This window comes from Lonchura striata, chromosome 1 (genome assembly GCF_050655825.1).
Source record: "Lonchura striata isolate lonStrDom1 chromosome 1, ASM5065582v1, whole genome shotgun sequence".
NCBI classification, from domain to species: Eukaryota; Metazoa; Chordata; class Aves; order Passeriformes; family Estrildidae; genus Lonchura; species Lonchura striata.
In genome coordinates this window covers 95,408,113-95,430,403 of record NC_140703.1, presented here as the reverse complement: position 1 = coordinate 95,430,403, position 22,291 = coordinate 95,408,113, and the positions used below count along the sequence as shown (strand labels likewise).

Below are 22,291 nucleotides of genomic sequence, written 5' to 3'. Positions count from 1 at the left end.
TGGAATACTATGATGCCCTTTATACACACTGGCATGCATCTATAAATCTTAATTTCTAGACTGTAACAAGAAAGGAAATTTGTTTTCATGAGCAGTTAAGTTGCATATTCAGATTTTGGTGCCCATTTTTGCAACAAGGAACCCAGAAGAGCCATGAATTAAAAAACTTTTATCCACAGAACAACTGAAATACTTTACTTACAAAAGGACGTGTGAATAGCAAACTGCATTTATATGATCATTGCTTGACTGGTTTAGCATGTATGTATAATGGAAATAAGTGATTAACAGTGGCATTACATAAATTTATATTAACAGAAATGCATCTATTTTCACAATTATGTGAAAATATTGGCATAACATTTTCAGCACTGCATTATCTCCTGATTTATTGAAAGTGCTTTTTTTGGAAACATGTTTTATCCTGTTCAGTTTATTTTATATGCGTGGAGGGCACTTATAATGCTCTGAATTCAGCTTTGATTCTGTAGGCTCTGTTGTCACAGACATAAGGGATTGAGCTTTGTGTTTGTGTTTTTATGATGTGGGTGGGATCAGGCATGCTGAAAATGAATTCAGACCTTTATTATATCACAAGTTAAGCTCATCCAGATGGCAGACAGTTCCTACTCCGTGTGAAAGAATCGTTTTGGTAATGTGACAGGCATGGGTTTATAGACAGCAGGAACTCTTACAGAGCTGAAAGCCCTGAAATAGAGCAAATATTGCATACAGTAATATTGCAGCCTTTCCTGTGTGAGAGGTGGAAACTCCCGCTGCAGGTAACCATTGATTCAGGGTTATGGAAGGAGTCCTGTAAATGCTGCACTGGGCCAGCCCAGTTTGCAGAGCTGTGCCCTCTGCAAGTTAAAGGAAGTGAGAAGATTTTCTATTTGTATTGAGGGAGAATTTGTTTTCATGAGTACACCTTAACATGATGCCCTACTATGGAGGAAATCCAGTGAGCAGGAGGATTTGTTCCCTGCATTTTCTCTAAAGCTATAGAAGCCCATGTAAGGCATGCATGAAACATTTGTTAGTATACCTAACAGTTGTTGCTTTGATTTGTGATCCATAGATTTTAGTTCTGAACTTATATGTATAGATATGGAGTTTGGGTCCTTGCTATTTTACTAAGAGACTTTGTAAAGAAAGGAAGAAAAATTTTCAGTTTAGAAACTCTCTCTTAATGAAGCCCCTGTTTGAATTTCTTCAATACTTTTAGGAGTTCAGGTTTCAATACATAAGAATTTATTGATAACAACTTTTTATTTTGGAAAAAATTATGGCATCCATTATGGTTGAGGGATGGTGGTGTTTTGATGTGGAACTTAACTAACTGCAAGTAACTTAACTGCCCAAGAGGAGATGTAGTTTATTATTTGTAAAACATAATATTTTGAAGCTCAAGTCATCAGTCTGGAGTTACTGAAATTCCCATTTAATAAAATATCAGGCGTGTCCCCTACAGACACGCTTTTGCTTTTGTATAGGTGAAAGGATTGCTTTTGTATAGGTGAAATTTCCACTTCCATGCTTTTCTTCAAGATGTATGGAAGGAAGGAGGGTGATAGGGTTAGCTGTGCAGTAGATATCCCTATTTGGAGTATGATTTTCCATCAGACACACTCTTGTCTTCCAAAAGGGAAGTATGTTGTCTTTTTTTAACCCTTTTCTTTTGGCAAGTTACATTAAGGGTCAATAAAGCTAAAACTGCAGCTAGAGCAGCTTTGAGGTGACTCTACTGTTTGCCATGGGCTGTACTGAACTTCCATTATCTTTGTAGATGGCTTATAAATGTTTTTCTTTTCCTTTCTTTGTCAAGCCTGGGGGTGGAGGAGTAAAAGTAAATATTTAGAAATAGGTATCCTTCATGGTAGACTTCTAGTCCTGAATCAGCCCTTTTCATGGGCTTCTTTTGACAGTTTTGTTCTGGAGCAGGAATCTTTTATTTACACTGGGGTGTGTAGATATTGGTTATCTATCTCCCAAATATCTGAAGAATTGATGGCGTCACGGGGAAAGGTCTTCCTTAAAGGTTTATGTGGAAAAAATTTAAAATTAAAGTATTAAGTCTGCAGTCAGTGTTATTTTCTAGACTGTTTTGTGCACATAAAGAGAATACAAAAGAGGATACTCAGCTCATGTCTGTCAGTTTTCTTCTTACTAAGCAGGCAAAACTCAGTTATGATGGCAGCAGGTAGGGGAGCTGTCAGTGGAGGATCTGTAATTGTAATCACTTTTCCCCCCAGCTCTTCTAGTAGCTCTATTGTGATTTCTGTGAAATCATTTTCTGCCTGCAGAAAGTCTGTTGTTGAGATGAGTTGGAAGGAAGACATGCTTTTGAACTGAGAGCAGCTGCTCAATCTCACTTAATCTTTTATTTCTTTGTCTGTGGTTTCCTAATGTGGTGAAGTCTTTAGCTTTTTTTTTTTTTTTTTTTAGCTTTGCCTTGAGAATTGCTCCTCATCTGTTCAGCACTGTGAGTTTGTGTAAAGTGGTATCCAGTGCTAATGACCTAAACCACAGCACTGTGTAGAGCAACTTCATTTCTTTTGCTTTGTTAATGAATTATATTCAAACAAGTCTAATAGGAACCACAAAGAGGAACCAGCTAGATTTGTGGGATTTGGTATCTTAAATGAAAATTTATGCAAGCCATCGAGGTTAGAGAGCAAGATTGCCTAGCATCATGGAGCCATGAGCATGTAGGACTTCCTGTATGTTTCCTTATTCTTAAACAAATAGAACTTTATATAGAACATTTTTTATAGATGAGAGAATAGTATGCAAATGTTTATACATTTGCATGTGTATAAGTGTATACATATGGAATATGTGGAATTGAATAAAAATAGATTGCTAATATAATAATATAAGTAGGCATAAAAAAGTCAGGTTTTGTTATGGGGATGACAGGTGACTGCACAGTTTGCACACAGCTAGCATGTTGTACCAATTGAACAATTGAACCATTGTAAGAACTGTGCAGGAGCCTCGTAGTAGGAAAAAATTTTGGGTTTTTCTTTCCATAGCAACAAGTGTATAATTTTTTTTCTGCCTCTTTTTTTATTTTTTTCCTCTTTTTATTTTTTTAATATCCACACATATTCACATATTCCTCAGGGTCTACTGTATTTCTGACTGCCTTCATAAAACCTCAAGAAGGCAATGGTGGCAATCCTAGGTGACAGAGGCAATTACTGGGTCATCATTTCTGTATTAAAAATATTTTATAATGCACCTGGGACTTTCTACTATATTAATAAAGCTAAATTACTTAGTTATTTCAAATATTTAAATAACCTGCATGGCCCACAGGTTTGAGAGAATAATTTAAGGGTATGCAACAAAAGAAAGGATTTCAAGAATTTCAGTGAATCATAGTCAGACTTTCAGGAGTCTGCCTGATTTCCACCTAAAGAGGACTGATGCTGGATCTCATTCAGAAAGCAGTTCCAGCAGGAAACCCTTCTGAGCATAACATTGTCTGGGTGCAAAACCTGAGACATCCTAGCTGGGAAGGTAAGCAAGAGGTAGTATCTAGGCAGAGAGATGGCCAAACCTCTCCCAAGTCCTTGGAGAACCTTGGTAAATTAGGAGTCCTCAAACAATGCCTAAATCAGATTAGGCTCCTGTCCACATTGTTGTGATGGCATTGAATTTCTGGACATGCAACCCAGTGGTTAGAACTCTGTCCCTGAATACTGGAGATTGCTGGAGAAGGTCTAAGCTCACAGCTTTTCATATGGTTTTCACCTATCCTGATAAAGTTAGACTGTCAATACAAAAAATATTGTGGATTTCAAAGATACAGAAATAAATAAATAATTTAAAATCTTTCAATAAGGATACATTCCTCAGAAGGGAGATACCTGGGCCCTTGTTTTTTTTTTTTTTTTTGGTTTTTTTTTTTTCAGTGATGGTAGGTAGATATATTTTTCATTTGGGAATCATAAGTTGTATCACAACACTGGAAATAAGAAAGAGTAGAAGGAATATTGGGCAGATAATAAATAGTAGAGAAGAAAGTTTTAAGACTTTCTAAAAAAATAAATACTTAATGAAAAATTTGCCCCTGTGCATGATAAATTGAGTTTTAGAATCAGTTATTTATTTAAAAAAATAAAAGGTTGAGAGATTGATTGTTTATTGATTGCTTCTGACTTAACAGTATCACTAATTAGGCTTCCTAACTGTAGAATGTGGACTAAACTCAACTTTTAGCTTCCCAGTGGAATTTGGACATTGATCCAGTGGATACAGCTGCAGCAACATAGCCTTAGGAGTTTGTGACTGCATTTTTACTTGGGTGCCTGTCCCAAGGGGTAATGGGTAGCTTCTTTAGGGGCAGAGCACTGAAGAGGTCTGTTCACATGTGATGATATCATGCAGTTGCTAGTTATTGTAAATTCTTGCAAATCAAAACTTCCAGTAGTGCTTAGACTTTTTGGTTCTTTCCCCATTTTCTTCCCAAGATTAATTGAGGAGGAACAGTTCAGCTCCTATGGCATCCTGTAAAGCAAAAGCAGTATTCTCTGCACTATTCTAAATTAGCTCCCATTTATACACTAAAAAATATGCTAGTGGTGTAGACCTGATTAGTGGTGGTCTAGTCCTGTTCAAGGTCTTTATTCCTGATGTGGGCAGTGAGAGCACACCCTCAGTAAGTTCACAGATGGTGCAGAGCTGGGAGGCAGGGATGATACACCATATTAAAAATGCCTATTATTAAACCCATAAGATAAATTGGGAACATTTCAAACATTTCTCAAGAAATTAATATAGAAATACCCAATAAAAATTACTTGGAGATGAGTAATTCCGTATTGTATCTTTCCTTCTGTGATATTACATCTTAGAAATGAATTAAAAGTGGGCTTCTGACCAAAGTCATTATCCTACTTTTCCTGAATTTGATATAACAAAGGTATTTTGGTTTCTTAACTTAACAAAGAAGAAAATGATCTTTTGGCATTACATGGAGATTATCTACGTGCAATGAAGAATAGATACCTGCAAGACTTTGCAGGGTTCTTTTATATGCAAAGTAATGAGATAGGAAATTGTTTTGCTTTTGTAATTCTGCCTTCACCAGCAAACTCTCATAGGTCAGTGAGTAGAAAGCAAAGCAAAAATCATACTTTCTAATAGTGGAACAAGTGCAATAAAAGTTGTTAAACCATTCCCTAAAGATACCATGATCCTCAAATTCACCCTTTATTTGATTTCCTACCATCTTTTTTATTTTATCTAGCAGAACAGATAGTAGAAATTTATTTTCATAGAACTGTAGTGAATGTAAGATTTTACACTTGTAAGTCTCCTTCCATTCCTTTTCACTAAGCATGAGAGTCAAATACTCTCATCTAATTTCATTTAAAAATTCATAAGAAATACATCTAATCTAAATTTGCTCTCTGGGTTCCCCTTACAATCAGTGCAACAAGATAAGAATAGAAGAAAGTAGTGTGTTTTGTAGGAGGACAGATTATTTTGCTGAATAGGATATGGTCTAATAGGATGTAAGAGATGTTTGAGACAGGTGAGATATTTTTTTGATGCCTGTCTGTCCCCTGGAAACTCAGATCACCTCAGACAAACAGTTCAAGTTTGATAACATAAAGCTTATATGAACTTGCTTATTTTTTGTGTCATATTACAAGCTGAGCCAGACCTGAGCCTATTACAAGCTTTTATTTGATACAATACTTACAGTGAAAATTCCTGAAAAAAGCAGTCATGTCTTCTATTAATAATTTCATATCGCATTTGACCTCTGCTGCTGTGGTTTTAAGAAAAGCAGTCCTTGGCACTTCTCATTTTTATTAGCTAAACTCTTTATCATACAAGCTATTAAGAAAAGTAATTAAATTTACCTGAAGTCACACTTATTTCATAATTCCTTGCCATTAAAGTCATAGAGAGAAATTTTAAATTAATGTTACATGACAATTCACTAGTAATGTAACTTCTACTAATGTAACACTAGTAATGTAAGCGTCTATGTCCACCAGACATTTATGATATTTTCAAAGATAAGAGCTTTCTTACTAAAAAAAAAATATTTTCCTATAAATTCTTACATTAATAATCTTTAATATAGAAAATACCATCATGCTGGTGGTTTCTTTTCAAGCTTCTCATGAATCTGCTCATTTCACTAGTCCTCAACCCCAAGGGCTGTTCTTACTTGTCAGTCATTTATATTGAATTTTGAATGAAACTTAGAGAAATTTCAGCCTGGCTTCTTTAAAGATTACAGTTGAAATAATCAACTCATTTTCATTGTCTCCAGTTGGTGACAAATGGCAATTTTATTTAGCAATGGATGGTTCACTTTGAGGTTGGATTGATGGATGAGGCCTCAGGAGGTCAGGCCAGCTGACAGGGTTCCCCAGACCAGCTGTCTGCCCATCCCTTCTACAGCCGTGTCCATGCTGCTGGCCATTTTGACCACAGCTGGTTACTGCTGGAGTATTTTAAGGCAGACTGTAGTCAGTGGCAGCTGACTTTAAAGTGTTGTGCTGCAAATGGTGGTGGTTCCAAAACTCACCGATGAGCAACCCAGACATCTGTGTTGCAAAGCCAGACTGGACAGCTAGTGTGGCAACAATGCCAGCTGTCTCAAACAAAGACAGCCCTTTTGCCATTCATGAGTCCTTCATTTTGCCTTTGCCTTTTTGTATGTTTGGATTTGTTTCAGGTTATAATCAGCCTGCTGTCTAAGAACTCAAGCTTTGAAATGTTTTTGAATAGGATCGTGTAAGAACCCCAGTCGTGTTTTGAGATTTCAGTACAAAAACCTAAAATGCTTTTAATTCTTGTCTGTAGGCTGGAGCAAATGTGCTTCTGCAAGATGTTAATGGAAATATTGCACTTGATTATGCTGTAGAAGGGACTGAATCTAGCAGCATCCTTCTGATGTACTTGGAAGAAAATGGTAAGTCAGCTCTTCAGCTTTTGGAATGCTTTTATTGAACATGTCATAAAAATAATAAGGATGTGTATTGAGCTGATGGAAGTCACACCAAAGCCAATTGAACTATATCAGTTTGGGGATGAAGGGGAGGAAGATGATTTGCTACCACTCATGTTTTCAGTGTGCTTAAATTGGAACAACTAAAAAAGGTTAATGGCAGTCGTCATTGTCAAAACTGCTTTTGACCTTTTGTGGGGAGATGTTAGAATGTAAATTCAAAGTAGAGAAACTGCAGCAATACAGAAACTTTTAAAACAACTAATTCAACTATTCAAGGACTAGGTTTCACATTTTGTTTCATTTTCCCATCACAGTTCCAGAGAATATTTCTTCCGAGTGACAGACTGCTAAATAAATAAATCTTTTCAAATAATTTGAATGAAAATGCATTCTGAATGATACTTTATTCATCATTCAGAAATACTAGTATTGGTTTAGGGTTTTTTTAACTGTGAAAATACTGTAGCAAGATTTCTATTATGAATTATGTTTAATATGTTGTAGATGACAGGACTTGTATTGAAAAACTAAGTTTGTTGCTCAACAGTTCCAAACTTAGATAAGAGTTCTGGAGTGAGATTTCTAACATTGCCTTTGACTATGAGAGGTTGTCTTAACATTGTATGTAGCTCATGTTAACACTGAGGAAAAGGCATTAAGCAAATATAATGAGTAATAATGTAAAAAATAATATTTTCAACATTGACTCCATATAAATATTTTTTTTTAACATAAAGTAAGTTAAATTATATTCTGTTAATGAACCCTTAAGCAAAGTGTCAAGGAAATCACAGTTTCAGGTCCTATACTGCACACATCCAGTGTTTTGCATGTTTTATAATTTTGTTTCCTCAGTGTGTAGCAGTACCTTCACAGCTCTGGTTTTTCATTTTTCTAATGGAAAAGCAGCTATTTGGTTCTAAAAACCTTGTTGCCTTGAAAAACACAGATATTTGTCTAAATGTTCCAACTACTTTGACTCCTGTTTAACAGGTAACATGCAAAATTCCTGTAGCATACAAGATGTAGTCTGCTTATAGTGGGATCTCTTTTACAGTAGATAGGAGAGGCATTATTCCTAATTAAACAGTGTTTCTCTGAATATTGGAAGTTACCAAATTAAAAAATGTAAATATTTTGAGGTTGACATCTACCTCTACTAACTTTAGGTAGATAAGCTTAAGTTAATAATGCAGACTTTTCGGTCAATATAGGGAAAGAGGAAATGCATGCATTGTTTAATCTAGTTCTAACCTGGCTAGATGAGGAGAACTGACTTCCAGGACTCTTTCTGCTGACTAATAAAAACTGAAGTTGACAAATTCTAGGGTTAGATTGTTAAGATTGATCAGTTCTACCCATTAGCTGCAGTAGTGCATGAAAACCTGGTCTTTGGGTGATCAGTGTCAAAATTCTGATCAGCTTTGCTTGGTTTGCTAGAATTATTCTTGTAACAATAGACAGCTCAAAGTATCCTTATTTTTCACTTGCTAGTACCTATGAAATATTTGTATAACCTACCAAGTTTAATAATACCTGAGAAGGAGATTCTGGATAGAAAATAAACTGTATGAGTAAGTATGAATTACTTTGAATTTCCTAGCCTCAGTGTTTCTCTGTGGATTGTTTTGGTGAAGTTTTCCTCGTGGCAGCAATTCCCATGCACACCTGCATATGAATATCTCAACACAGAGCATGTCAGGACCAAGCCTCCTTATACAATAATAGCTGATCCTGTAGTAAATACCATTTTAGGCCTGTAGTGTTAAGAAACACACACCCATAGTATCAGCCTTTAAATACTACGTATAAGGACTGTTTCTCTATTCTCTGAACTTCCCTGCATTCATAAAATATTTTCATTTAATTTTCATGTTTTAATTCTCCATTCAGTTGTGCATATTAAGAAGAGATACAGTATTAAGAAGAGATTTGTGTGTAGAATAGACTATACTATAATCATTGCCTCTAATTGCAGAGATCACGGAGAAAAGAACAATTAGGTGCCTTATAGCTTAGCTAATGAGAAAATCAGAAGCTATCAATTTACTGATGAAACAAAGTAAGATTGGAACAAGTAGCTTTGAAGCCACAGAAAACATTGTTAATTGGAAACATCAGAGTTCTTAGAACTCTAGTGTGTATATAACTTCTTACAGATTTTACTGCTGTGGTAGTTCACTGTATCTGTTTAATTTCACTACAGATCTTAGTGACTGAACTACTCTTCATTGTTTGAAGTAACTTAATTTACTCTGTGGAAGGCCTGGAGCCATAAGTGATAACAATAGCCTTGGATGCCTTTAATGATTTATATATTTTAAAACTGGAGTTAGTTCTATGAGTTTTGCTTGTAAATGATATGTTAGGGCAACAGGAGTACCACAAGTACAAAATATTGTAATCATCTAGAAACTGCCAGAAAGCTTCCATATATACTTTTCTGTTATGGAATATTACATATGAGGATGTTTTGTGGAGATTTTATTACTGAATTCTAATGAAATTATTACTATTTCATTAAAATATTCTCTTTTCCTGTACAGAAATTAGCTTTCTATGCTGTTATATTATATAAGTAATGTTAAATTGTATGCTGAAAGTACTTATTGACTGAAGAAAGAAATTAGCAGACTTCAGTTACCTAAGAGAACACAATTCGAGGTACACATCCCTGGTATATTTAAGAGCATTGTTTCTGCTCAGTAATAATTCTGGCATATTGTAAGCTTAATTTAAAATATCTCTAATTGAAGATGGAAGGGAAAATACAGTAACCTGCTTTATGTTTAGGAAAGTATGGGAAACAACTTAACTGTATCATATTAGATTATGTCCAAGGGGCATTCAGAAGCCTAGTGGACTCATGAGCTCAAGGACTCTATTTGGACTGAGTTATCTAAATTCTCATGTCTGGTAACTACTCTATAGCAAACCCTTTTTAAAGCAGAAGAGATGCTTTGAAACTAGGCATCTGTAATGAGGCATGTGAATTAGGATCTGAACTGCATGCTTCTTTCTATGTGCTATGGAGGGAGCCCAGAATGGCCAGCTGAGACATAGAAGTCTGCTGTGTAGGTTGACTTTTAGGGTATTTAAATTTACAGGTCTGTGTGTAGGTGCCTACCCAGTAGTCTATACTCTTATCACCAACAGTGCAGTACTAGGAAATGCTGACTGTAGAGAACAGAAGGATTATTAATTTGACCATCTACAGGAAAACACCAGTAAAAGCTGTTGAATTTGCTCTGTGCCAAGATGTCATTGGTTTTCCATGTTACTGGTGTTCCTGTTTTGCTATGAAAAGAAAGTAATGACTTATTTAAGGTTTCAACATTTGCCGAGACAAGGCCACCTGAGAGTAAGCCAGGTGGGACTGGAGATTCTACTTCTCTCCAGGCTCCCATTCCAGTGCAACCCATCTTTATGTAATTTCTTTTCATTTGAAATTTTCTTTGTTGCCTCTTACACCTTCAACTTCATATCCATTCACTGTTTGCTTTCAGAAAGTGTCTCTTCATTGTGGAGTTGCGGTGCACTTCATTATTATGAAAATAATAATGTGTCCTGCTTTAGGGTAAATTTGGGAGAAAACTTCTAAAGGGGTCCCTCTAGAAAGCAGATTCAAGCAGCCCCTCCCCCACCTGGTTTGGGAAAAGATTTCATTGGATAAAAATGGAAAAAAACCCTGTTTTTTTAAGAAGAAAAGTATTCAGAAGCATATAAAATGAGTAATATTAAACAATGAAACCTCTTGCTGTTCTGAAGAGATGGCAAATTCAGAAAGTCCTTGTCATCGGGTGTAGCTCAGCTCACTGAGTCTCTTATCTGTCCCTCCTGTGCTGGAAAATTCCATGTTCTGTGCCCTGGTGGGTCACAGGTGTGAGCTCCCAGTATTCTTCTGGGTTTTCAGTCAAGCAGGGCCAATCAGTTTCAAGAAAAAGAGAAACCACAGTCCAGGGAACTTCTCTGCCTCAGCTAACTAAAAACTAAGAGCAAGGAGAGCTCTCTCCAACTTCCCACTGCAGGCAGCACAGTCCAGGACAAAGATGTGGGTGCACAAGTGCAGTTTCTGATAAACTCCACGCTTCTTTTCCTCTCCTTCTCTCTTGGAACCAGTCTTAAGGTGCAGAACTTAATATCCAGGGTAATCAGAACAGACAATTAGGGATACCAGCACTATAAAAAGTCACCCTAGGACATAATGTAAAAAGGTGATAGTTGTTTCACTATTTGTCCTGCTTTATTCTAAACCTGAGTGATCATTTAAATCACCAAGAAAGCCCACCCAGCACCTTCCATAACCTTTGTTTTGGTTAATAACAGCTTTATATTTTAAGGCAAATCTTTTGAGTAGTTAATGGCATTTTAAAACAATCAAACATTAAATGACTGCCAGGGTATTGTCTGGTTTTGGAGACAGAATGTTCTATTGTACAACTGTGTCAGTGAAACTCTGATTATGGTATATGTTCCTTGCTTCCTCCTTTTCCATTAGTCTGTTTTAAATATTTAATAATTTGAAGAATGCAACATTTTTGTTCATTTCATTACTTGGTATTTAGTTGTATAGTGGATTGCATGACTCAGCTATGAACTAAAAATGGTTCTGTATTTGCCAAGTCATAGGAGGTGACACATTGACTGTAATTAATTTCTGAAAAAATATTCTCCTTTGTCCTCAAAGGTCTCAGGCTTCAGTTTACAGTAGTATAACTGTGCACTCCAAGTACATCAGCCTTGTTGTTGAATCTGAGAAAAGAATATTTGGACATTTACTTTTCTTTTTAAAGAACTGTCTACATACCACACGGCTCTCAAAGCAAATTTAATGTCTTTCTTGTCTGTTGTGTAGTGAGAGTTTCATGCAGTAGCAGATAATTACTTAAGCAAAAGAAAACCATCTGTTGTGATTTTATTTTTTTGAAGATTGACTATATTTAAATAACAGATTTACTCAAAGGTGTGGATAGTATTCCTTTTTCTACTGTGACACAGGTACAAGAGAAAAACTGGGTATTGCTTTTCTGCAAAGTATTTTACACAATATTATTCACTTTCTGTGGGGGCAAATGAACTTAAAATAGCCAGTTAAAGGTTATTGACCTTTGACGGTAACAGAGATTTCATGTACTTAAGCAAAATCTATTATGATATTCCAAGCTGGGGGAATAATGGGTCTGTTTTGTTCCCTGAGTATTAAAAGGATCATATTCAGGTGTCTCAGAAAACTGCATATAAAGCAAAAAAAATCATGTGCAAGCCCTATCTATTTAAGTGGCTTTGTATGGTTTAAATCAGTTAAAATATTGTGCAGATTTTGCAAATAAAGACCATTGTTTGTTAAATTCTACTAGCAAAGGAACTAAGCCTTAGTCTTTAGCTGCAAAATAGAATAAATAAATTTATTTTTCTGCCTTGCAGCAGTTGGTAGAATTAAAAAAAAAAAAAAAGAAGCTAAATGTTAGTAGAGAATCCTACACAGAAGACAGCTTTTAACATTAGCCAGAAATAGCCAACTTGTCAATTACTACAATAAGGAGAATTTCCCTGAAGCCAACAGTTAACAACATATGGGAACATATGACATGTGCAGAAAAATCTAATTTAGAAAAGTAGTGGGCAGGGATTAAGGAAAAATTTACCGCAAACCTGACACTTTACAGTAATCTAGAATGTGATAGGAAGATATACCAAAAAATATTTTTGATTTAAACTGTAATTTAATTTGAAGTTATCCATAAAATTTAGTGTGGTTGCACTAAAATCTCCCACAAAGCTGCTTACCCATTCCTTTCCTGACAAGGACAGCAAGATTGCTTACCAGTTACTGTCACAGGCTAAACGTTCAACTTGGTGGAATTTGTCAACTGGAATAGGCTCAGGTAGTGAGAAACAGAAAGACAAAAATCAGAACAACACTTTTCAGGCTTCACTTCTTCACTCCATACTCTTCTACCATCACAGGCAGCACATGGAAGTGGTGGAGTTGGTACATGGCTGTCTCTGTCTCTGCCCCTTTTCTTTTTCACACTTCTTCTCTGCTCCATTCTGGGCTTTTTTTCCAGGTATGGAGCTCCTTTAGGAGTGTCTATCTGCTTTGCCACGGGTCACACTTGTCTGCCAGGCTCAGCTGTGTCCTGCTAAGGGTCTGCTAGAGCTGATAGGACAGCCCCTGCCCCTCTCCACACAACCCGTCCCTAACAGCCCCACAGCTGCCAACACCTGGACAGTACCTCTCCTTGTGTGTTTCCCAATACTCTGGCACTTGTTGTGAGAAAAAGATCAAAATGAAGATCCTAGTTGTGTGCATTTTGCATTGGGATTATTTGTTGGTGGTCAAAAAGAATGAATGTGTACACTAAAATTTTTTAGTATTGAGGTTGTGGTACATAAGCCCTTAAATGGATCTAGTAATACAATGAGGGGACAAAAACCCTTAGAGTTTCTTTAGTACAGTAAAGAAAATAAAGGGATATAAATCAATGTTATTTCAGAAAAATACTTTTCTAGACTTTAATATTTCAAACTATTTCACAGACATTAAGGAATTATTGCTAATATACTGCAATAAGAACTGACTAAAATGCCAACACATTAAGATTTTTAGCACTAAAGATCAGCAAGCTTCGGCTAAAACTAAATTCCCTAATATATTTTCTGGTTTAGAACCATATGCACCATGATTTTGATTTATGTTTACACATTTTCTTTCAACAATATTGATGCAGTAGGTTGACAGAAAAATAGGCAATCAAAACAAAACAGCCTCAGGGTGGCTCAAAGTTTTTTCCCTTTGATTCTTGTTGATTGGGAACTACCTACTCATATGATTATCACACACAAAAATATTTGTTTTCTGAAGAAAGCCTGATTAATTGATAGTAGGATTTAGGTGTTAGTGTTTTCAGTGAGAACAAAGGAATAAATGAAATGTTTCTGTAGGTCCTTTCAAAAAATGAAGCACATGGAAAATGTGGCACATTGGAAAATGTCATAGCTGAGAATGGTCATTTTCCTTTTTTTTTCATTTGCCTTTGTGTTTTCTAATGTAAATGTGAATAAGCTATCTTAATTTTTAATTTTTTATAGTTCTTGGGGGGATTTGAAATCTTAGATTCTCCTTAATATTTTTGTGCTTCCAGCATGTCACCCATAAGATTCTATCAAAGGGAAAACCCTTAAATTCACTGTGCAAATTTTTGACAGTGAAATGAGCATTTAAAATTATAGCCAGTAGTTTATGATCTAGTTATGAAGAGATGCTAGAAGGAAAACAGCCTTTGCTAAGATTTGAAAAAAGGTTGTGAAGAACATCAGAAACTAGGGATGCCCTTTCAGTATCCTTTTTAAACAACTTATCAAGAAATAATCTATTTCATTACCATCATTATCACTTTTTTATAGAATTTCTAAAACTATAAACTTAATCTAGATGGAAAAAGATGTCAGTGCCCACAGTGCATCCACAGGCCCTGTGACCTCTCCTCCAGCCCTCCTCCCAGGGGCTTGGCTGCCTGAGCTCAAGGCCAGCTGTGGTGGCCTCGTGACCTGGGAGCTGTCAGGTGGGAAGGAGCTAAGCTGAGAGTCAAGGCTGGGAGCAGCATTGTCATGATCTTTCACCCATCCTTTGTCTCTGGAGCCACATTTAGTCTCAGGTCCTTGCTTCAGGGAGTCCTGTGCCCAGCCATGATTCTTACTGACCCCAAACCTTGCTTCATCTTATTTACCCGGATTTATCACTGAAGGCTTTTCTGGCAATCACAGAACTTCTGTTATCCCTGATTCCCATCACCAGACCTGCTCAATTTTCTTTTTTGGGTGTTGTGGGACTGTGTCCTGGTCAGCAAGGATGGTGACCTGCCTGGCCTGTGTTCACCCTCAGCTCCTGCCTCCCTTACATGTCTTGGGTTGCCTGCTTTTACTTCTCTCTTACAAAAAAATGTTAACTATAACATACTAAAACCTTGCAGTAAAATCTGTAGTGTTGAAATACCATCTGTGATGATCTAATTTCAGACATGATATTTACCACAAGTATCTGGAGACAGTGATATAATTATTTTGCTTCTGTATTCAAGTATTACTATAACAAATAGAATAATAAACATGCAATACATATCCACAAATGAATGCATTAATATAAAGCCTTGAAATTGTGCCAGCTTTTTGAAATAAATTACAAAAATTATTTTTGTTTTCATGCGAGTTAAGAGACAGTTCATTTAACTAATTTTAGCTGAAAGGATCATCAATGTCCTTGTTGTAGAAGAGAAAGGAATAAAAGTATGTTCACTAGAGTGGGAGAATTGTCACTCTGATATCCACATGAGGAGGAGGTAGGAACTTCACTTCTGAGAGCATATTCATACTAGAAGCAGATAAACCTAACCAGCCCAGGAAGCCAACTGTGCCTTGGACTGCATCCAAAGCAGCGTGGGTAGCAGGTCAGGGGAGGAGGTTCTGCCCCACTGCTCCACTCTGGTGAGACCCCACCTGCAGTGCTGCATCCAGCAGCATCTTGGGTCCCCAGCACAGCAAGGACATGGAGCTGTTGAAGCAAGTAAAGAGGAGGCCACCAAGATAATTAGAGGGTTAGAGAATCTCTCCTATGAGGAAAAGGTGAGAGAATTGTGCTTGTTCAGCTGGGAAAAGAGGAGGGTTTGCAGACGTAGTTGCAGCCTTGCAGTACCTGAGGGGAGCCTATAGGAAAGATGGACAGAGACTGCTTACATGGGCAGCAATAATAGTTTTAAACTGGAAGAGAGTAGGTTTAGATTAGATGTTAGGGAGAAATTCCTTACTGTGAGGATGGTGAGGCACAGAACAGGTTGCCAAGAGAAGCTTGGTAATGTGGATGCCCCATCCATGGGAGTGCTCAAGGCCAGGTTGGATGGGACTCTGAGCAACGTGGCCTAGTGAAAGGTGTCTCTGCCCACAGCAGGGTGATTGAACTAGATCATCTTAAAGGCTTCTTCCAACCCAAGCCAGTCTATGAAACTAATGATGCTTCACTAAACATATGTAATGATATCGTTAAAGGCAGACAGGCAAAACCCTCCAGCAACATCCAGTCAGTACTGCTGCAGTGAATTAGAGCTATAGACCTCAGTAGTTTTATAAGTATATATTTTTTTGCAGAATCTGAAAATATTGGCTTCCCTTCTCACATAGTAAATGTTGTTAGCATGTATCTGTTTATATGCTGACCTTTGAAAAGCAGATTTACGTAATGCCAAGTGATACGCACAAGGGCTGTTGAACAATTCAATCTCACAAAAATAATGTTTTTTACAAAGATATCTACTAAGCAGCCAAAAAAGTCTCTCTAAAACGTTAAGCAAATAAAATAATAAATACATCCAGATATTTCAAAGAATTAAAATTACTATTTAAAGAATTTTGCTGTGATTAATTTTTTTTTTAACATGCCTATCCTATTCTATGCCACACAGAAGAAAAATACAAATTCTAAACTGTGATATCCCCTGAATTATAGAAGGGTAAGAGAGGCTCATCATACATGGGGTGAAGAGCCTTGATGTATCTACAGCTCTGTGCAGGAAGGGCAGATATATAGATAAAAATGAGAGAAAACTCAAGTATGAGAAGAGAGATCAGCTTCTCAAAGCCATTGCAAGTTTTTAATGTACATTCGTGTTTGCAAGACAAGATGCTGTTGTTGATACTTTTCAATACTGTTGTTGATACCTCTCCTTAAGAATGTTAAGCCCATTGGAGAATGAGACCTCCTGCATGCTACAGCAAGAGCAGCTGCCGGGGGTGTGTGCAGTGGGTGTTTGCCAGAGGGCTTCAGGTTTTCCTCTGTACTGGTCCCAGGAATGGGTGTTCCCCTTGCACACTTCTTTGTACTGGACATTTGTGAGGAAAATGTGTTTAATAGCAACCCTCAGTTCTGTTTGCCTTGTACTTCTTTATCACTGAAACTTTTGGAAAGTTACTTTTGCATTATTTATCTGAGGTTTTTCTATTCCTTTTGGTTGACACTTCTATAATGATATGCCAGGGAAGGTGAGACAGCCAAAGCACATAAAATGACCTTGTCAGGTGTTTTTCTTAAACAGTGAGAGGTAATTTATTTTGTAGCTTTTAGGTTATGCTCCTGCCTGACATCAGTGCTGATACTCATCACCAAATGTGTGCCCTGCAGGGTCACTGATGTTTTCACTGTTCCTTCTTCATCTTATCTCCTGTAGAATTTGTGACCATGTAGCTCTTCTGATTTTACAGGGTATTTGGAGTGGTTTTTGCATCATATGCCTTTTTTTTTTTTTTTTTTTTGCTTTCTAGTTTTTGAAATATGGATATGTTCCCATAGTAGATGCCAATGTGTTTTTCTTCCTCTTTTTATTCATGCTGGCTGTTGTCCCACTTCAGCTGAATATCTAAACCGCATTTCCCCTTTGGAAAGCAACGTGAAGGTCACTCTTTGATTCAGGCAGTGAGTTATTTACTGTATAAGTAGCATTTTTTTTGTTTAATCTAAATTCCTGGAAAGTATCACACTCTGGGGAGGGAGAGTGAACTCCCCAGAATTATGAACTTGATTAAAGGAAAGCACTTATTGACAAGGCCTCCTTGGTCGAGCTTCACAGAAAGATACATTACATGCTTGATAAATCTACTTCTCAGCTCCCACCAGAGAAATCTTTGCTTGAAGCCTAATAGCTCTTGGGTTCTTGGAATTCAAAACTGTGCTTCTAAGACTGAAATTTAGATTATTTTTGCATGTTTTCATTATTTTTTTTTTTTTGTAAAGGTAGAGAACGGGAAATTCTATTGTTTCTGTAGCATTTTCAAACCTACTCTGGATATTTAAAATTGAAGTCTGTGGAACCATGCTGCTTTGGTACCCCTCTTGCTGTGCTGATTTACTTCTGTTTGTTTAGTGAAATATGTATCATTCATTTATTCCACAATTAGTCTGAAGCCAGTAAACCTGTCTTGAATAGGTTTCAGATTCACACAGACTGTGACTTTTGTTGCTCTGTGGCATGGTTTAATGTGTTTTCTCTGAGCTCATGGCTTTCATTACATTTATGATAGAAAATAATTATTAGCAGCAATTAATGCAACTGAATGCTTTTCTTTATTTCCTCTTAAATTTGAGCAGAGTTAATTTTTCAATGGCTAGGTTTTTTGTGGTCCCAATAAGTCACACTAAGGAACTATAAAAGGTAATTTACAGGGAGTAAGGATCAATATTTCACTGTTAATATAGCAATGTACTGATATGTTAATTCTCTGACTATGTTGGGTGTAAGTCAGTATAAATTGCTAGAAAAGGCTGAGTGGACTCAGCTGACCTCTGCCCTCAATGTGTAGGCATTACTGTAATTTATGTTAAAAATTATGAAGGAAACAAACTCATAATAACTGTATTTCACTCTCAGGGTTTTTTTATTATTTTTCATTTTTTCTTCTTGGGAAAAGCAGAAACTGTATTTCTAATCTGTGGATTGTGAACTTAGTTTTCAGTTTTGCGTGTTTGAGGTATTCTCAGACAAAGAGGTAGTAAAATAATTTCCACCCAAGTATGTGTATGTGTATCTGTTTGTCTAAATTACATTCACATGAAATATTACAGGGTGGATCCAGATACAAAAAACCATAATTTTATCCGTATCATATTTGTATTTGTGTTTTATATTTGGTGTTCTTTAGTATCATTTAGGTGAAAGGTCTAAAAAGAAGAGAATAGGAAGAAAGTGCTCACACTGAACATTTCACTTCAGAGCTGAAACTCTTACAAGTGTTGCAGGCAACAGAACATAAAGCAGTATGTTGGAAAAAAACTGAATTATTTGGTGAACTACATATTGTGCACCGCACCCATTTATACAAGGGTATAAATGTGTACCCATTTATACAGGGCAGATTAAAAATAAGAAACTCAAAATATGATTTACCCTTAAATATGCTAAAATTGTTTTGGTAATGTAAAGAACTTCAAGAACTTTTGAAGGTAAAACATTTTTAAATATATATTGATTAAATTAATTTATAGTTTGTCAGTTTTCAACTCAGTGACAAATGCAGAAGAGAAACAAAAAATCATTTCTTCATATGATCTTTTTGCTATGCCATGGCCAGAATAGAATTTTTATACTCAAATTTCATTTTCTATATATACATTTAAATAATATCATGAAACTAGAAGCAGAAGAATGAAGCACCCAGTAGGTTATTTATTCCTATCAATCTAGTTGCTAATTTAATCACTTTATACTTTTGTTGTATCCTGGTTCTTATTTTAAACCTCGTCAGACTGGATACTATGCTTTATTTTGATTATAAACTGCCTTGCTTATCTTCTTTTTCATACTGTTCTTTGACAATTGTTTCAGCAGCAATGCTGACACAAGCAATCCCATACCCTTCATTCCTCTCATCCCCTTCTATTTGTTCCTACTGCCACACCACATTCCCTCTTGGTTTATGGGACCCTGAAGTGGTCTTGGCTCAACTGGAGAACTAATCCCAGTTAAAAATAACCCAGACACATAAAAAAGTGTTGAATTTTAATGTCATTTGCTTGACTTCACAATCTCTCAAGCAGTTCACCCACCAAATTTGAGGGACTGGTCTGGATACTGTGATGTATTTGCAGGGCTGAAAGAATGAAACAACAATAAAATTAAGTAAGTCCCAAACACTCGAGTGGCTTCCTTAGATTTTTAAATTATTTTCCCAATCACAACTATTTCACACTCCCAGTGGGTTTCATGATATTTCAGCTGCTTTACCTGCAATTGCTCTTGCAGTCAGTGGGAGATCAGGGTGGTTTATTGGATATTGCTCATTGACTTAAATCATCTATGTATCCACTGATAAAGGTAGGCATAGACTTTCTGATAACTGTAGGTAAGTAAACACTCAAAAATATATACTAAATTCTATTTACATGTTGATTAAGCTTTTAAAATCCCAGAACACAAAATCACATATCTGCTCTTTATTGACGAATAAAATAGCAGAAGGATTTATCCTTTTCTTTTTCCAGGTGTAGAGCTGAATTCCTTACGCCAAATGAAGATTCAGAGAGCTATGACAATGCTTACAGACGTCCGACAGCTCATCTCAAGTGGAGGGAGTGTGAATCAAAAGAATGAGGAAGGAGTTACCCTGGTGAGTGGCAACATGTAATCATCACCCTGGGAATATGCATGTGGTGCCACAAGTTCAGCATGCTTGCAAGGCAGTTTTCTTAGGAAGGGTTTGGTTCTACCTGTTGTTTTGAGAACAGATGTATGTAAATTCTATGCATAATATAGATTTTAAAATAGGGTAGTGCAACATCTCAATGACAACTTGTTTTCTCCTGGCCAACAAATATGCAACATAAAATTTGATAGCAAAAATATTAATGCCATAGTTTAAAGCTGTAGGAGATACATGTGGTCTCTGACATTCTGTGTGAGAGAGGGGCTGAAGCTTCACTCAATGATCCCTGGTTTTGGTTCATATCTTCTAGCTGAGCCCTACTAAAACACTGTTTCCTGTAGCAATCCAATCTTGATTCAGTGTATTGAAGCATTCACCAGACACGTGGAAAAGTACTTCTGCTGACAAATTTGCATGTTATTTATAGTCATTGGGTTTTATTATACTTTTTTTTCTGCAATTAGATCTTCTATCCATTTGTTTTGTCAGGACTTCAATTTCTTCAGCTGTCAAATAATTCTAATTTCATGTGTATTTTCATAGCATGTCTGTGGAATGTTCCCTTTGCATATAAAATCTTCCACATCATTATCAATCAATCAATCAATCAATCAATCAATCATTCAGTCAATAAATGGTAAATAAGCAGCCTTAATATATTTAATACATTTTGAAAAGCCCCTTGGGTTTTTTTCTGCAAATAGTGTACAAATATAATTAGAACACTAATAATTATTGCTATCATTTCTGCATTTGCATTGAATTACATTGCCTGATACTGAATTAATATACTCAATTATTCCATATTTTAATATGTGGGGAGTGTTTAAGCTATAACTGAAAAAGTGATCAGCCTCAGTACTTGGATTGAATCCTGCCACTGGCTCTCTGCAGAAACAGAATTCTGTGACTTTTGGGGTGACAACCCCAAGGCAGTTAACTGTATTTAAAAACAGGAGGACAGCAGGGAAGGGGTGGGAATAAACAGCACAAGTTTTAATTTATTTCATAAAATCATTAATTTACCTTCTTTTATCTAAGCTCCTAAATCACATAGCTATTGTACTTCTACTGCTATTTTAGTCAGAATTGTCTGAGTTATACTGAGTTATGAACTTACTATATAAAAACTTTCCTATAGTTAGCTGGAACAGTTGAAATACATTTCTGAAATACGTTTAACAGAACTGAAAATACTAGGAGAAGAACATTGTAGATACTTTGGAGTTTTTGCTATTTTCTTAGCAGAAGGTTGACAAAAGGGATACTCTTTGCATGAACAGTTTTTATGCTGAGATCTGATTTTTTAAAGATATAGATACAAAGTAGGTGATTTTGATTTTCTTTGAGATTTCTATTATGTGAAATTTTTGTTTGACAAACTGGTGGAAAATTCAGTATTTTTTAAACAATTGTCTCATTATTCATGGGTGTTGAGTCAGCCAGTCTGTGATAGCTGTATGGACATCAGAGGGTTCTTGGAATAATGTTTTGTTCCTCTACATTTATCTGTACAAAAAAGACAAGTATATCTGTTTTAAGTCTCAAACCAATTTTGTTATCTCTTGACAGGATATGTATATATATATATATATATATATATATATATACATATATATATATATAAACACATGTGTTAGTTAATATGAATCAAGCAAGAAATTGTTGTTTTAAATATATAAATACACACATTATCATTGACTCATAACACCTACATTTGTGCACAAGCAATACCAACAGACACAGAATTTTTTCTGCTATATTCTCCTCTAATAATTTTTCTTTGAAAGATTCCATCCATAAAATATTTCCTAGGGGCTTTTTCACTGCTTGAAAATAGCACTTGTCAAGTTGATGTCTGAATTGAAAATGTAGCTTTTTCTGTTAAAACACACCCTCCCTCCACTATAAAGCTATGTCAAATTACAGGAAAAATTTCAGGGTTTTCTACATTGGAAATCATAGCATGCAGAATCAAAGTTCTGCCCCCAGGAGAGTTGTGCACCCTTTACAGGGGAAGATTTTTGATGAGTTGACTGTATTTCTTCCCACTGTATCAATCATATTCATAGTAAAAACTTTATGCATGCTCTGTGTTGCAGCTGAACCAGAAATAGCAGGTAA

At 36.1% G+C, this 22,291-nt stretch overlaps 1 protein-coding gene across 7 annotated transcripts in view; it reads left to right on the top strand.

The window, feature by feature from the left end:
* MYO16 (myosin XVI) overlaps positions 1-22,291 on the top strand; it is a 356,937-nt gene that overhangs the window by 136,307 nt on the left and 198,339 nt on the right. For all 7 annotated transcript variants that reach the window (XM_031503852.3, XM_021545590.4, XM_021545595.4 and 4 more), the window contains exons 5-6: positions 6,835-6,943; positions 20,007-20,131. In XM_031503852.3, coding sequence (XP_031359712.3) covers positions 6,835-6,943; positions 20,007-20,131 — 234 coding nt within the window. The remainder of the gene's footprint in view (positions 1-6,834; positions 6,944-20,006; positions 20,132-22,291) is intronic.